At 28.9% G+C, this 14,178-nt stretch overlaps 1 protein-coding gene across 1 annotated transcript in view; it reads right to left on the bottom strand.

Moving 5' to 3' along the window:
• The window catches only part of LOC142326865 (uncharacterized), a 434,477-nt gene that overhangs the window by 282,316 nt on the left and 137,983 nt on the right, over positions 1-14,178 (bottom strand). The window contains exon 2 of the mRNA XM_075369599.1: positions 10,316-10,438. Coding sequence (XP_075225714.1) covers positions 10,316-10,385 — 70 coding nt within the window. The 5' untranslated portion in view covers positions 10,386-10,438. The remainder of the gene's footprint in view (positions 1-10,315; positions 10,439-14,178) is intronic.

Below are 14,178 nucleotides of genomic sequence, written 5' to 3'. Positions count from 1 at the left end.
TACCCATTTAATGAAGTTATTGTAGGTCAAACATAAAAACAGGGTTTTTTATGTCAATTTATCTGTTTAACTCAACATTTTTCAAAAACTACTGCAGACCGGTTTTACTACTGGGACCTATTTTATTCGATCTTTCAGGGCAAAAACCAAAAGATATATATATATATATATGTGTGTAAAATGTTGTGCTATGTGTAAAATTATATACATAAAATTATATTATATTGTATTTTGTGTGCTATGTACACTAACTTTTGTGGTTCGAAAACTACAGTATCAATTTTACTGAATTTTAAATATGCTGTAGTAATGTATTTGAAGTTATGTATGAGAAAATTTGATGAAGATAGATTGAGTCGTTCTTTAGTTCGCTCAATTTAAGTTAAAAAAAAATGAGGTGTAGTGGTATATTTTCAAACGCACTAATGCAGTTACAGTGGTGAGTTGAAACTTGATGCTTGTGTGTAGCGTCTGTAAGTGAATCGAATGTATGTAGTGCATTGTTCTCTGAAAATCAGTACGTTCTGACAGTCGAATAACTTTACGCCTTGGTTTAATATATCGGTTGGGTTAAAATTATCTTAAGTATTATTTTATTCATTGGTTCATTGAAATAAATAAAAGTCTTTGTTTTGATTACATCCCAAATTATTTTTATTATAATATTCAAACTTATGCTTGATATATGTAACACGTTGTTATAAATTAATTATACATGACTTTTAAATACATGTTGATTCTCTAATGGCTGATACTAGACTGACTATTCTAGTGGGAGCGAGCGTAAAGTAAAGCTTTGCTTTACCGTGTAGGGAGCCGAGTGCAGCCGCCCTGAGCTGTGTGCAGCCGTCTGAAGGACTTTTAACATTTAAAAGTCGTTCTTTAAGTAGAATTTAAAGTTCCTCATTATAATTAAATTTAAAATTCCTTCTTTTAATAAAATTTAAAGAACATGAAATGAAACCTGAGACTTAATACTGATTCCGAAATAGTGAGAGCGTCGGCAAAGAAAAGCTGATCTACTTGTTTTTTTCTTGTTTTGCTGGCATAAATTTCAACGACGATATCTAGTAAACTAATTACTAAAAAAATAAATATAAAAACATTTTTCCCAATCCTTTTGATAGCCATTTTTATTTTTCAATTTTTATTTGGAATCTCATTGGAACTTTTTCCCTGTTTACGTGTTGCAACAGTATTTTAAGAAACGTACAAATTAAACTAACATGATGGGAAAAGATTTGTGACTAAAAGTTTTCCTTAAAAATAGTGAGAATCTTGGATCTATTAAAAAAAAAAATTACAGTTGTTGCTTCATAGTGATAGAAAACAAAATAACACTAATACGTGGCTTTACCTGAATTCTACACTCAAAACGATTGTACTCTTCTATATCTGGATTTTAATCTCAGCTTGCTGATAAGGAGTAATTTTGACCAAAAATTAGGATTTTAGAATTAAAAAAAAAAATCAACATTGATCTTTGATAATCATATATGTACGAGATATTATTCTGTAGAAAGAGTGGCTAATATATATTTATTAAAAAGAGAGAGAGATGCTAAATGACATATTATCCAATTCTGCCGACTAGATATGATTACAAGGATTCATAAATACTCTAAAACTACTTTTTTTTTCAAATAAGCATGTGTCACCAACTACTTTTTTTTTTTTTTTTTTTTTTTTACTTATACATTTGATTAAAGCATCTTTTTTAACGTAATTAAATTGTGGTCTTTTTCTCTCTCTCTCTTCAGTTTATTTTAAACTCCTATATTAAATAACCTTCAAATATGTTTTAATTACGTTTTAACATTTTCATAATTTCGTATCCTAACGATATGATTTTGAAATTTAAGAAAATTTTTCAAATAAAATTTTTTAGATCTTTTTAAATCTCTGAAATAGAATGTTCAGGTATTATTTTTATTATTCGTTTGTATTTTACCATTATTACTATTGTTTTTTTAACTGGCATGGCAGGTCAGGCCTACCGGTGGCTCTTTTGAGATTTTTTATTCACTATTTTGTCCTTTACGGAACCACATCATACCTACAAGTCGTGATGTGGCCCCAGGATCTTTTATAATACTCTCTTATTCTAACAACATACCCCATGGAGTCCTCAGCGGATCATCGAAACCAGCACAACTAAGCATGCTGGTTCTCACCGCTGAGGCTGTCCATCCAACCTAACATACTAATAACCCAACCTCTTTTCATCTACATTCTTTTATGTTAACGCTGTCTTTAAGTATTCAGCAACCTTCCTCCAGTTTTCCTCACTGCTAAGCATGAAGTCCATAGTCTCTTTCGGTGTTTTTCCATAAATACCCACGTCATATCTTTGCCTTAGCCATTTATTACATATTAAAAAGGTACGTTCAGAATCGTCATTCTCCTCGCAGTACATGCACGTGGGCTCATTCCTTTTTCCCACCTTATAGAGATAACCACTGAAGCACCCATGTCCCGTCATGAACTGGGCGATCCAATAGTCCGTTTCTCCATGCCGCCTGTTAATCCATCCTAATATATCGGGAATTAGAGTTCTTGTCCATCCAGCCACTCCAGCCTCCACCCATCTTTCCTGCCAGATTCTATAGATGTCTTCCCTAACTTCATTTTCTGCTCTCCCTAAAAACCTTTCAGTTCTGTATCTGGCTATGAGGTCGATAGGAAGCGTCGTTCCCGAAAGCACACAGAGGACCTCGTAAGATATAGTTCTGTAGGCAGATACCAAGCCTAGTAGTATCCCCCTATGTGCCTTCTTCAACCTGTCCCTATCTATACTGATGGAGGAGTCCATGCGAAGAGTCCTCTGCGTCGACAAAATAATATTTAAGCTTTTAGTCACTTTCTCAGCACTCTGAAAAACACTTAGAACCTGCTCAGTGAATCTGCAGTTTCTCTGCAGAATGACCCTTAGATATTTTAGTGCTGTTACTTCCGCTATATTGTTGCCTCCAATCCGTATATCTACTGGCTCCAATACTCGTTTGCTAGTTTTTTTAACCTAGTCAATGAATTTCAAAACAAATTTAGTTATTATGTTTGGAAAAAATGATGAGTTCATAGTTTAATAGTTTGGTTTAATGAAAACATATTTTGATGTATCCAGCACCATTTATCGTAGTTGACCCAAATCGTTTGATATTTATTAATAAAAAATTGTTTCTACTGATTAGCACTAGCTGGTATACAAACAAACTCATACCCACGTACCTTAACAAACAGATCTGATCTTTTCAATATGTCGGACAAGAATAGAATCAAAGAAAATAACATTTTTATTTTTATTTTTAATTTGTTTTTATTTTTCAAATAAAGACATGAATATATTTGCTTATATTATTAATAAACAGTCGTTAAATATCAACCCATTATAAATTAAAAATAAACATTTTTAAAAAGTTTAGCGTTTTATAAATGTCATATAATTATTAAATATCTGAAAAAACTTTATATTCATCTTTAGTATTATATTTATTTTTCCACATAATGAAATTTGTTATGAAAATAATATTTCCTGTAACTGATAAACAAATACATATTAAATTACTTTAATAATTGTGTATCAAATCAAATAAAAACTGACTGAAAGAAGAAATGAACGTGTATTTTTCTTTGGGAATTATTGCCAACGATATTAGAAAAGATCAGTAGGATGAGGTAAAGAGAAAAAAAGGAAATGTTACGATAAAAGGGAATTGATGAAGGAAAAACCTTCGTCGCACAGGAAATTGGTATCTATTCCAGGTTAACATTATTGTAAAAATAGTAAAACACTTTTATCTTTTGATTATTTATCGTACCATTTCTATCGTTTTTATTTTACGTTTTTATTGATAGTCATAAAATAAATTATCCAATACGAAAAATAAGAAAGAGATTTAATGTTAAAATTAATGTAAATTATCTTTATAAATAAATCAGACAATCTGAATATTTGTTTGATTTATTTTTTTTGTTTTTTGGCACCAATGTTTGCTTACAAATCAAAAACCGCTTGGCTGCTAAAAAATTCTTTTACCGTCAAAATTAAACTTATTGCTTTCAAGTCTAAATTTTTCCACTATTGGTGAGCAGTTAGGTTTAAACCAAGAGCATATCGTATTTTACAACATCATTTTTTGTGAAGATATATTGTATTCATAAAATTAAATTTATAAATTAAAGTTTATTATATGTTAGTGTGTAATTTTCTTTTAACAGTGTAAGCAAATTTTTCTCTTGATATCAATGTTTAAATATTGAATTTTAGTGTTTATAACTACTCAAGAGTAAACTTTTACGTAATTTTTCGTAATGTAAAAATGTAAAAAATAAAAACCTATTAGAAAACAAAAACTTTATGGAAGTCATAACAAGATAAATTCATCATAACTTTTTTCATTTAGATTATTTTAAGAAACATTTAGGCACAATATATCAAAGAAAACCCCATAAAAGACTGAATAATAATTTTCTAAATCAAGAGCGTTATGTATTTATCCGTATCATTTTTTGTTTAATGATATCTTTTTGACACCGTATTTAAATATATGTTTATTAAAAACTAGCAACATGATTTCTGTGAAATTGTAAGATGATGTGAATTTTCTTTTATTAAAATAATAGTATATGTTTTGCTGATACCAGAGATTTAGTGAAAAGTTGTAGTTTCATATTTTTCATAGGTAAGCAAGTGATATAACTATTTGTTGTGATCCTATCTAAATATATTAAATTGAAATTTTTATTTGTAGTTTTCAAATAACGGAACTTATTCGTGTAACATTTTTAATACCAATCACTACTTGAAAAACAGAAATTGTAACAAAAGGAATACTTAATTTTAACATGTTTTTTTATCCTGTTATAAACAGTTGGATTTTCAATTTCGAAAATTATGTTTAAAAAATGTATTTTTTAAATATGATTCTCATTCAGCCATCTTGATAATTAGTGCTTAAAAATTTATTCATTAATTATTTATTTAAATTAGTTAATCCAATTTGGTGCAATAATATTTAACAAATCTAAAAAAAAATACAACAAAAAAAAATAATACCGTGAAGCCCCCTTTTTCGATGGGGGTTGAAAATCAGACCAAAGCTAGGATATATATAACCACATTTTAAACGAGATTTCAATATTTTTGCTGAACAAGTTTTCAAAATGTAAGGCAAAACGATTTAGAAACAACATTGAATATCCATCCACCCAACTTCTCCTAAATTCGATTGAAATAAAATTTTGGTTTTTAAATAACTTAATAAATGCTCTCATGTATTAAAGCTCAGACCTCTACGACCTTTATACAAAAATTCAAAACATAATAAATATCCTTCAGTTTTTTTAATTTTGTCAAAAATTTAATGAATCTTATATAGATAGTTTTGAGTTATGTTTGAAGAATTTACATTGAGCAAGTCCAAAGATATTAAACAAAATAAATACCTGAAATATCGGATCGAAAATATCTTCTCGAAATTTTTATTACTGTTTTTGTCTTTTTTTTAACTAAGCGGGTCTTGAAATGTCGATGTATGAAAACACGCCGATGTTTATAAATTTTTGTTCAACGGCTGTACTTGTTTTTACACATATGCTGCTATAGCTGCAATAGAGCAACAGCCGGAAAATTGAAAATCAAACATTGTTTAATTTTTTTCTCATTGTTTTTGCATAGTAGTAGATATAAATAAAAGTTTTGTTTCAGATCTTTTTTTTTTTTAATTACCAAACATTTAAGAACATATAAATTTATATTTTGAGAAGGCCGCATAGCGATTTATATGTTAAGATTTCCACATTGTTATGTATTTTTAAATACTATACTAATCACACTATAATTTTTAAGGATTAAAAGTTCGCCGTTCTCATTTTGAAATATTCGTAAAATAGCAAAATGAATATTTGTTATAAAACAAGCACTGGGCAATTTAAAAATCACATTATTGAGTTAAATTTTTTCTAGTCATTTAGAATTCTTTTGTAAATAATTACATAAAATATCACATTTTTATTTCAAACAATTTTTCGTTTAGTAAATGTTTTGATACTTCTGAACTTATGTTAAAAATCAGTTATTCCAACTTTTCCTTTCCATTGTGAATTTAAAATTACAGAAAAATTAAAATGTAGCTTTATATATGCATTTTTAGCGTAATTACACAAGATTCTTCCAGTATTTTCATTTATTGGTACATTTTTTTTTTGCATAAAATAATAATTTTTTTTTGTGAAAATAAGCAATAAACTATTTTTCTTCCCTATGTACGTCCCTTATTGAACGTTTGTGACACTCTAGGAAAATGCAACATTGTCTATACCTGATCAGAATAACTGATTGACCCGGGAAATCCATTGCTAAATTTTGGACCATGTAATATTCTCCTTTGAGATGGATCTCAGTATCTCATGATTTTCATATGATGAATTATGAGATTTAGACACAACAAACCTACAAAAAACCTTTCTCCTTTTAACAGTTTGAATTACCTCTTTGTTATTATCCAGAATTTTGAGTACATCGTAATTCTTGAACTTCATTTCGCATACTGATCTTAAGCAGTCACTGATAGACCCACATCTTAAAATTCTCAATTTTCTTCAACAATATTTTTGATAAAAGTTTAAGACATAGCATCAGCAGCTAAGAGAAGATGTAGATATTTAATCTTTCTCGTCCTAAAATTTAAACTTCATTTGTGGCTGAACAGAAAATTCTCATAAAAGATCCATATTTTTATATTTTTTAGATCTTGGAAATGATCCTAATGTTCATACAAGCAGCATCCAAAGTATATAAAACTTGATATGATAAGGCTATCATCACTTTATATTATAATTTCACTGCAATTACAATTGTATACTACATTACAATTTTTATATTAGTTGTAATTTTTTTCACTCTTATTGCGCCTACCCATTTTAGCAAATATATGACAAGTGGGCGGTTGGGATTCGTAAGCCGATGGTATATGGCACCGCGCTTAGTCCGCTCACACTGTTAGGTAAGCTCTAGGAGCTATTTAGAATAGTGGTCGCTAAACTGTTTCGAGGCTCAGTAGCCGTTTGTGGCACAGACATTTGGTCGTTTGCTTTAGGGTGAAAAAAAATTTCACTCTTATTAATTTTATTTATTTTCCTATGATTTAATCATGACTTTTTTTAAACGTTCATTTTAATTATTGATATATAATTACGGTAACATTTATTTTTATAGTTAATGTGTTATTTTATGTTTCTAGAATAATAAGGTTAAAAATTAAAACAACCCATTTGGTATAGTGGTAAACTCGTCGTCGTAAAGCTGATTTTGAAGTCGAGGTTCCCAGCTTCAAATCCTAATAAAGTTAGTTCCTTTTATTGGGATCTGAATACTAGATCGTTCTTTGGTGGTTGGGTTTCAATTAACCACACGTCTCAGGACCGGTCGGCCTAAGTTTGTTTAAGACTTCAAATTATACAGACAATTTGCTAATTGCTGATACGACTATAAAAAAAAATTGCATTATGAACTTAATTATTTACTTTTATCCTAAATTTTTCTATCGCTTTAATGAAGTTTTCTTCTACATATATATATATATATATATATATATATATATATATATATATATATATATATATATGTGTGTGTGTGTGTGTGTGTGTGTGTGTGGGTTTTATGAGTTATTTAATTATGAACTTAATTATTTACTTTTATCCTAAATTTTTGCATCGCTTTAATGAAGTTTTCTTCTACATATATATATATATATATATATATATATATGTGTGTGTGTGTGTGTGTGGTTTTTATGAGTTATTTAATTATGATAATAATAAAGATGATGCTGTTCATGAATATTTTAGAGAATGGATAATTACTTTAAATCGTTTAATACCGAATTAAGTGCCGATGTAATATGAATTGAGAGCATCGACCAGTCGTGTTATATTATACTTGTATGCAGCAAAATCAATAAACGGAATTCACTACGGGAACAAATAATACACCAACAAAAGAGAGAGAGAGAGAGAGAGATGTTATATAACGTCCGGAATCAGGAAAACAAGCTGTCGGTTATAATATTGTTGTAAATAGTTAATAATCATGTCACTGGCATAGAAAAATATTCAGTTGGCAATATCGTTATTTTGCTGAGAGTAACTCTCCCACGCTGTGCAAATCAAACAATATTTCCATTTTAAATTAAACGGATCTTTCTGTTAATCACTTTTCATACCGTATGAAATAATTTCTCTGAAGTACAGTCTATTTCAGTTTATTTTTATTTATTTCACTAATCATGATTGATGATTTAACGTTATTTGAAGCAGAGATATTATTTATTTAAATATTTTGATCTTCTTGTATAGTTTTTCTGTTTTTCATCATTTTTATATTTCCCTTTTTTGGTGGTGGTTGTCAGTTATTTGGCCTGTTTGATGTATTTACCATTATTTTTTCATCTCGGTTAAAATCTTCAGTCATCTGTTTTATGCACACTAATTTTTTTTTTTTTTTTATTACAAACCTAATTCTCTAGAGTCATGTAAGTTCAAATAAAGTAGGACTGGAATCCTTAAAACATAAAATAAGGCACAACGTCAACAAAACGAAAAACAAAATACATTTTTTTCTATTTTAATACTTCGTCTTGAATTTACTATCCTGGGTAAGTTCTTGTATCCGAATTTTTTAAAATGTTATTTTTACTTTTATTCTGTCAGTGACTTTATTTTATTCAAATCTTTTAAGAACTATAGTGTGAATCTCAACAAGAATTGGGGAGAAAGTTTCCTCTCCTTCCAGCAAAAATAAAAAACTTTTTTTTTTATTACAAACCTAATTCTCTAGAGTCATGTAATTTCAAATAAAGTAGGACTGTAATCCTTAAAACATAAAATAAGGCACAACGTCAACAAAACGAAAAACAAAATATATTTTTTTCTATTTTAATACTTCGTCTTGAATTTACTATCCTGGGTAAGTTCTTGTATCCGAATTTTTTTAAATGTTATTTTTACTTTTATTCTGTCAGTGACTTTATTTTATTCAAATCTTTTAAGAACTATAGTGTGAATCTCAACAAGAATTGGGGAGAAAATTTCCTCTCCTTCCAGCAAAAATATAAAACTATTTTTTTTTTCAAAAAAATCTGCAAAAAGTATTAAAAAATCCATTGTTTCTAAACATTTCATTTTATTGGTTTATAAAATTTCATTAAAATCGGTTTATCTAGTCAAAAGTTATTAAACTTCAAATACGCCAACCATGTATGAACATACGTTCGTACGAACATACGAAAATCACCCCCACTCACGATTTATTTTGTTTATTGGTGTCCCTGGATCATGAAACGTTGTGAAATGAGGAAAACCCATACCCCATATTTTACTGGCTACCATACTTTCTTTCTTGCATAAAATGGATAAAAAGAGAAAAAATGGATAAAAGAGAGGCTGGAAAGGATTAAAAATTTTGGATTAGGATGCTTTTCGATGTCTAAAAGAAAACAGGAAGAATTCAGTTTACCAAGGAATAAAGGAGAATGCAAGAGAGCTGTCTCAGAACAGATTATATTACTATGATGGTAACGATGATGAATGATATTGAAGTTAAGCAAAATTATTTTCCGATATCCTGAGAAATCCCACTTTAAAGTTCAAAACTCATTATAGTAATTAGTTAGTTGTACCAATTTCGTTAAATTAGCTATTAGTAAATTTTTTAAAATACTGAATAAGATATTGAATTACTTAATATTGACTTTAATGAACTATAGCTTATTATTGGGCTTCTATCCAACAGTGCAATGCAAAGTAGAAAGTTTAACATCTGTTTACTTTCTTCTTTTTTTTTGTTCCACTTGGCGTCACCTATAATAATTATTTTTTTGAACAATAACTTCATGAAGTATAAAAACCAATTTTAATTGATTAATAAAATATGACCAGTGAAGTTTTCATGTAAGTTACAATTTTCTTATTTTTTAAAAGAAAACGAAGAAAAATTCATACTATTAGCTGATGACTAAGTCATCTAACAGATGGAAAACCCTTTGAGAATTCTGTTTAGACAATAACAATATCGCATAAAACTGACAAGAGAACCATATTTACCTCTAATGTGATAAGTCATCGAATAATTTTTATTTCCAAAAAAATGTTTTCTTAGAATAAAATAAAATATAATTGTGAATGATAAAAGTTTAAATAATCTATTTTAAATAACACAAATTTATTAAAACATTGGAAAATCAACAGTTGTTTAAGGAGTTCAAGGGTATATATACATATATATATTATTTATGTCATTATACTGAATTATTATTACCTTGTGGAAATATTGACGCAAGAAGAAAGCACCAGACAGCCATACAATTCATGGTGATATCTTCTGACATTTCATTTTATGGTTAAAGAAACATTACAGAATATTGACAGCTTCGCTTCTACCCTGAAAAACGATATTTAATAAAAAATTAACATCCATAACTTAATTTATTTATATATTTATGTACAGAAATTCATTAATGACCATACTATCACTCGGAATCTTATTTCCATATTTATAGTTAAATATGGAATATATATATATATATATATATATATATATATATATATAGTTAAATATGGAATCTTAATTGAACAATAGCTAAATTACATCATTAATTGAATTCTCAAATGCAGTTAATATTAACCATACGTTAAATGTAATTTAACTTGGATCCTATAGCATAAACTACTGAATATCCATGAACCGAACCTATAATTAACCTACAATACATGTATCATTTGATACTTAAAAGACAAATTACAGGTTTTTGTAACCGTACACCTATTTTTCAAAATTGATATATTATGACTGTAAAAAACAAATTTTATTCCTAATTTTAAGAAGAAGATTAAGAGATTATAGGTAAATGAATATCCCCAAATAAGATGTATTGTCAACCACTGTTTCGAAATTTTGACAATAGATTAGTTTCCAGCCCTAAGTTAGAAGATTATAAGTTATTCGTAGTATTAATTTACCAGAAACTGTCTTATCAATTTAAATCTACTGTTATTTTTTTTTAAATATAAATAAGGATTCATTAACGAAATCCTTCAAATGTCTAACAGCATTTTTTTTACTACATATAAATTCAGTTTTATAAATATATTTACTAGACGTTTAGCAGGAGGGTCTGCCCCTGGAACCCCGGGGGACTATGTTGGCCCAGGTGAACCCAGGAGCCCACTCATGGGTTCTCCGGGAGTCACGGGGCCTACCTCAGGGCCGTAGAGCTCGCTTCGTTCGCCATTACCGTCTTGCTAGAGAGCTCCGCCCCCTGGACTCCCCTCACTGTTTTTTACTCTTATAATAGTGAGAATAATACTGATAAATAACAATTAAGGTATTCATACTTTATAGAAACTTGAAAGAGAAATAAAATTACAAAAGACAGAATAGCAGTAACTGTGGTAATTAAGGTACTTCATATCATTGTCAACGGAAACTTATTAAACTTATTTCTGTTGCCATAGTGACAGAAATATAATAATGCAGTAAAGTGATTAATATTTTCTTCTTTAATAAAAATCTTTAATTCATAACTTCACCTCCAATCGCCAAGGCGATTGAAGTTGGAGGGGCTAGGGCTTCCAAAGGGTCTAGGGCATCGATCTGTGGCTTAAAACCTTCCCTGAGATAACACAAATTTGAAATTAGCAGGTCGGTTGGTTTTAGCGTGGTGCGAGAACAAACAGCCAAACTTTCGGCTAATATATATATATATATATATTACTAAAATACAAAATATAAATATAATGTTTCGGCTAATAATATATATATACTAGCTATCCCTCACAACTTCGCCCGCGCTATCTGGTTAATTGCGTTTCCCGTAGCAGCCAGACTTTTTATTTTATGTTTTTTAGTCAAGTAACCGGAGAGGTACAGCCAGTCATACATACAGTAACGGTGGCAGTGGCTGTGTTAGTTAAGCCATAGCGCCGTATATGTTCACACCCCTTAAAAAATTCAGAATTAAAAGACCCGAAAATGGTTTTTAGATATTTATCTGAAAAGTAAGCCCAAATCTACTGTATATCACGTTAACTATATTCGGGATTGGAAAAACTTTGTTCAATCCAATGTTCAGAATTTTTTTTACCTTTTTTCATCATCATTCAAGTTCGAATTTCAAAACTCTAGAAATTGATGACTAACCGCAAAACAGGTTGATTTCATCATTTACAACCGAGAAATTTAAAAAAACAACAAGGTTTCAAAGAAAAGTTAAAAAATCCACTTTAACCCTTTAAAATTTCAAATAATTGGTTTTTAGATATTCATAAACAATCAATTCAAACCCATCTCACACAGTGACAGACACTTACAGTTCAAAATTGATTAAAGTTTTGCTTCAACTGGCAAACCATTGCTACATATATATATATATATATATTTTTTTTTATTTTTTTTTTTAGAGATGAAATACATGCAAAAACCTTCTCAGCTGTGGAGAAATATGGATAAAGATTTAGTATCGTGTAGTTTTTTTTAACCCGAAAAACCCTCTTTCTCTTTACACAGTAGTACAGATATATACAGAGTGTTTCAAAAATGGTGGGCTGACTATACTTTTCAGATTCTACTTGTCAAACTAAACAAAAAATATCCTTAGGAAAAATGGCAATTTCTTCGTTGTTTTCCCCCTGTCCACCATTTTATTATTTTTATATAAAATGTATATCTTAAGTTCGGATAGAGGAATCACATTAATATTTCGTAAAAAATTTTTTAAATTTGGAAAAAATCAGGACTTCGCAAATTACAAAATGGCGGCCATTTATATTTTTCTATCCGTTATATCTCCATAAATATAAGTTTTATGAAATGTATGTCATTGCTAAAATATTAAGGCCTTATTTTGAACAAAATGAATTTCATTTTTTTATATCGGTTAACAAATAACCGAGTTATGGCAGAAAATTTATTGTAATTTTGTATCTGTTTTCATGTCCTTCACTTTAGGTTCAATTCGATTAAATATTGTTTTTTTTTTTTTTTTAGTATCAAATTAAGTAATAATTTTCTTTCAATAATAGACGTAATAATTAAAAAAATTACAACTACCTGTGATAATCTCACGTTAATTTTTGTAGTACATTAGGTATACTTTTTTTTTAACTACAGTTAACAATTGTTAAAAATTATAAGAGATGTTCAAAGTATCATTACAGATTATACAAGTCACCAGTCTTTTTCTGAGAGATTGTCTTAACCGTTCAAAAAGTCCGGGAGTATTCCTAATTTCTTGAAATCCATTTTGGATCCTTTGATAAAGATCCTCAATGTTGAGTATTGGAGTTTAATCAACAATAAGTTTCAAATGGCCTCACAGGTAGAAGTCAAGAGGTTTTAAGTCAGGTGAGACCGAGCAGGCCAGGGCACTGACTCTTCGCGGCCTATCAATTTTTTCATGGAAAGTTTCATGCAGGAAATGTGCTGGAGCTCCATCGTAGTGATATATACTTCCTCTTAACTGAGGAGGTTCCAAAAAATGTGGTAGATTTTCGGCAAATGAGCAAGATAACTTTCTCCATTTAAATGATTTGTTAGAATGATAAAACCCAAAAGATAGTCATTAAAAATGTCTGCCCGTATGTTCAGGAAAAATCTTTGTTGATGGCTGCTTTGGAAGGTACCATAAGGATTCTCGTCGCTCCAGATAAGCTGGTTGTGATAATTTTGAATATTATTCCAGTTGAAGAAGCTTCATTTTTACATCGTTACATGATCAACAGTAATAGTCGCTGTGTAAAATTATTCAAAATTGAAAAATAATTATCAATTTTTTTTTTATTATGTAATGTTAAATTTTATTGTGAGAAAATTATTACTTAATTTGATTTTAATTTACAGTATTAGAGTTAACAATTAATATATTAACGAATTGATCGTAAAGTGGAGAACATGAAAACATACACAAAATTATAACATCAACTTTCTGCTATAACTTTATTAATTTACTTTTATTTTTACTTTACTTTTTATTTTTTAATCGATTAAAAAAAAATAAAATTTCCTTTTGTTCGAAATAAGAGGCTTAATGTTTTAGCGATAACATACATTTCGATTAAACTTATATTTATGGAGATATAACGGATTGAAAAATAAAACGGCCGTCATTTTGTAATTTGTGAAGT

This window comes from Lycorma delicatula, chromosome 6, assembly GCF_047948215.1.
Source record: "Lycorma delicatula isolate Av1 chromosome 6, ASM4794821v1, whole genome shotgun sequence".
Classification (NCBI taxonomy): domain Eukaryota; kingdom Metazoa; phylum Arthropoda; class Insecta; order Hemiptera; family Fulgoridae; genus Lycorma; species Lycorma delicatula.
The sequence above is the reverse complement of the archived record's forward strand: the minus strand, read 5'-3'. Positions and strand labels throughout refer to the sequence as shown.